Below are 2,547 nucleotides of genomic sequence, written 5' to 3'. Positions count from 1 at the left end.
GGGCCCAGGAGGGAGGGAGGGAGGGAGGGCCCAGGGCTCAGGAGGGAGGGAGGGAGGGCCCAGGGCCCAGGAGGGCGAATGGAGGCAGGGGCCCTAGAGAAGAGGTCAGGGCTGAGGGTTGCACACAGTTCCTGGCCTGGGGCTGTCAGGAGGAGATAGAGTGAGGTTCTAAGGCGAGGTTCCTAGCTAGAGAAGGGAATAGCTAGGAAAAGGGAGGTAATTTTGGGGATGAGGGGAGGGGCTCCCCAAACTTTCTATTTACCTCCATTGATACAGATGTCACAGCCGTGGGATCCCCACTTCCTGAGAGTCGGGGTCCCTGAGCCGGGCGTGGGCGCTCACCTTCAGCGTGGAGACGACCTCGTCGCCGCTGTCCTTGGTGGTGATGGCGTAGCGCATCACCCTGTCGGGGTCGATGACCGTGTCCCCCTTCTCCCAGCGGATGATGATGGGCCGCTCACCCCGCGCCGTGCAGTTCAGCTCCTTGGCGTGGCCCTTGATGGCGATGGTGGTGTTGGGGTGGGAGGTGATCATGGCCGGGACTGGGGAGGGAGAGGGCGCGGGGGGCCCCAGTGAGGGAGGCAAGTCCCTCCCCCACTGCCCCTCCCCACGGAGCCCCTCAGCTCCAGGCAGAGGGTCTGATAATGGCTGAGGGGGGCTATAGGGAACCCCATCTGCCTGTTCCCTTTCTCCTTCCCCCACCCATGACTGGCAGCCTCCCTTCACCAGGGATTCTTCCATTCCGTGGGCCCCGTTCAGAATGTTTTAAAATGCACACCATACCTACAATTACAGAGGAGACCAGACACACTGAAGTATGGCTATCAAATATTAACACCCCTCAGAAGCAAACTTTTGATATAGTATAGCACACATCCACACGTGAGTTTATTACTCCTGACCAGATAGGTCTGGCGCTGGGTCATGCTAGCAGTTCTGTGACGTGATGGTAATGACGTTTTGAGGTGTCTGCACAGGGAACGCACACACCGGCCTGGAGGTCTCATGGCCGTGATGAGAGCAGATGGCAGAGGGAGCACCCCCCAGGGAGGAGGTGAGGAGGGGGAGGGTGGGACAGGCACAGCTGACAGGCAGGACTTCAGGGGAGAGCGGCGCCCTGGGCAGGGGACCTGCTGGAGCGACGCTCGAGGCGCAGGATGCAGCCCCGCTGGCTCAGCGCTCCGACGTGTCCGCAGGCCTGGCCCTGACCTCACCACCTTCCGGGCAGACTCGCCTCTCAGAGCACAGGCCCCGTGGCCACTGCGGGAGAGGGAGAGCGCGTCAGGCGCGCTGACGGACAGACTGGGAGGCTGTGAGTGATGGCAAGAGTCAGACACTCCGGCCCGGCCGGCGTGGCTCAGTGGTCGAGCCTCGACCTATGAACCAGGAGGTCACGGTTTGATTCCTGCTCAGGGCACATGCCTGGGTTGCAGGCTCGATCCCCGGTGTGGGGGGTGTAGGAGGCAGCCAATCCATGATTCTCTCTCATCACTGGTGTTTCTATCTCTCTCTCCCTCTCCCTGCCTCTCTGAAATCAATAAAAATATATTTTAAAAAAAGAGTCAGACACTCCCCCGACCCCACTGTGGAGGCCCCTCCTCATGCCACGTCTGCAGAGCAGCGCCCAGCTCACGGCAGCCCAGCACTGTCCTCTCCAGCGGCTCCCTCGGGGCGCGAGTCCCTGGCCCTCAGGGGCTGGCCCTCTCGTACCCCCAGTGTCCTCCGATCGCTGTCTCCTCTAGCTCTAGAGACTTACTCAGAAGACGGCCTCCCCAGCAAACTTGCCAGCTCATCTGCTCCTGAGGACTAAGCCTTTGGAGCAGGGAAGCCATGAGCCGTGGTGGTGCGCCGGGGATGCCAGGCGGTGGACGGGCGCGGTCTGGCACGGTGTGGGGGGGAGAAGGGGCTCCTGGTGTCCCTGCACTCACACCGCGTGGCCAGCCACCGCCTCTCCTCTGCCTCAGTCCCGTGGGACTTGGTATGACGGGCCCGCGGCCCCTGCACCAGCATCCCAGCCCCAGCTCATCAAATAATGGAGCAGATCCCTTTATAATGCATGGCATTACACCAGGACAGACAATAAAACGCGGAAGACAAATAACGAGGTGCAAGTTATAATGAAGAAAAAGCCTGCAGTCACAGACATCCGGGTATGAATTATTGACTAAGGTTTTACACTCAAGGATGTGCGCAGGAATATTTTTCCATCAAAGATTTGCATAATTCACTCGGATAAACCTGGGCGGAATACAGAGAGCTTCTACATCAACACGGGATTTGCATTGCAGATGCCTCCGTTTTTCCTGGAGGATTGAAACGTGGGGGGCTGAGTGGGGGGAGAGGCAGGCGGGCTCTTTCTGCTCTTCCCACCGTCAGGGGTCTGAGACTGGCGCCCCCCCCACCCCCCTGCCCGGGCAGGCAGAGCCCAGAGGTCTTCCTGGGGGAGAGGGGGCCTGATCCTCAGAGGCAAAGCCCCAGAGGAGCTGGGGGATGTTTATTCAGAGGGGTGTGTGTGTGTGTGTGTGTGTGTGTGTGTGTGTGTGTGTG

General features: G+C 60.2%; 1 protein-coding gene across 1 annotated transcript in view; it reads right to left on the bottom strand.

Annotated features, from left to right (window-relative positions):
* The window catches only part of DSCAML1 (Down syndrome cell adhesion molecule like 1), a 313,708-nt gene that overhangs the window by 52,231 nt on the left and 258,930 nt on the right, over positions 1 to 2,547 (bottom strand). The window contains exon 13 of the mRNA XM_014540006.1: positions 343 to 542. Coding sequence (XP_014395492.1) covers positions 343 to 542 — 200 coding nt within the window. The remainder of the gene's footprint in view (positions 1 to 342; positions 543 to 2,547) is intronic.

Source organism: Myotis brandtii, unplaced genomic scaffold (genome assembly GCF_000412655.1).
Source record: "Myotis brandtii unplaced genomic scaffold, ASM41265v1 scaffold105, whole genome shotgun sequence".
Classification (NCBI taxonomy): Eukaryota; Metazoa; Chordata; class Mammalia; order Chiroptera; family Vespertilionidae; genus Myotis; species Myotis brandtii.
This window is presented reverse-complemented; position numbering and strand designations above follow the sequence as displayed.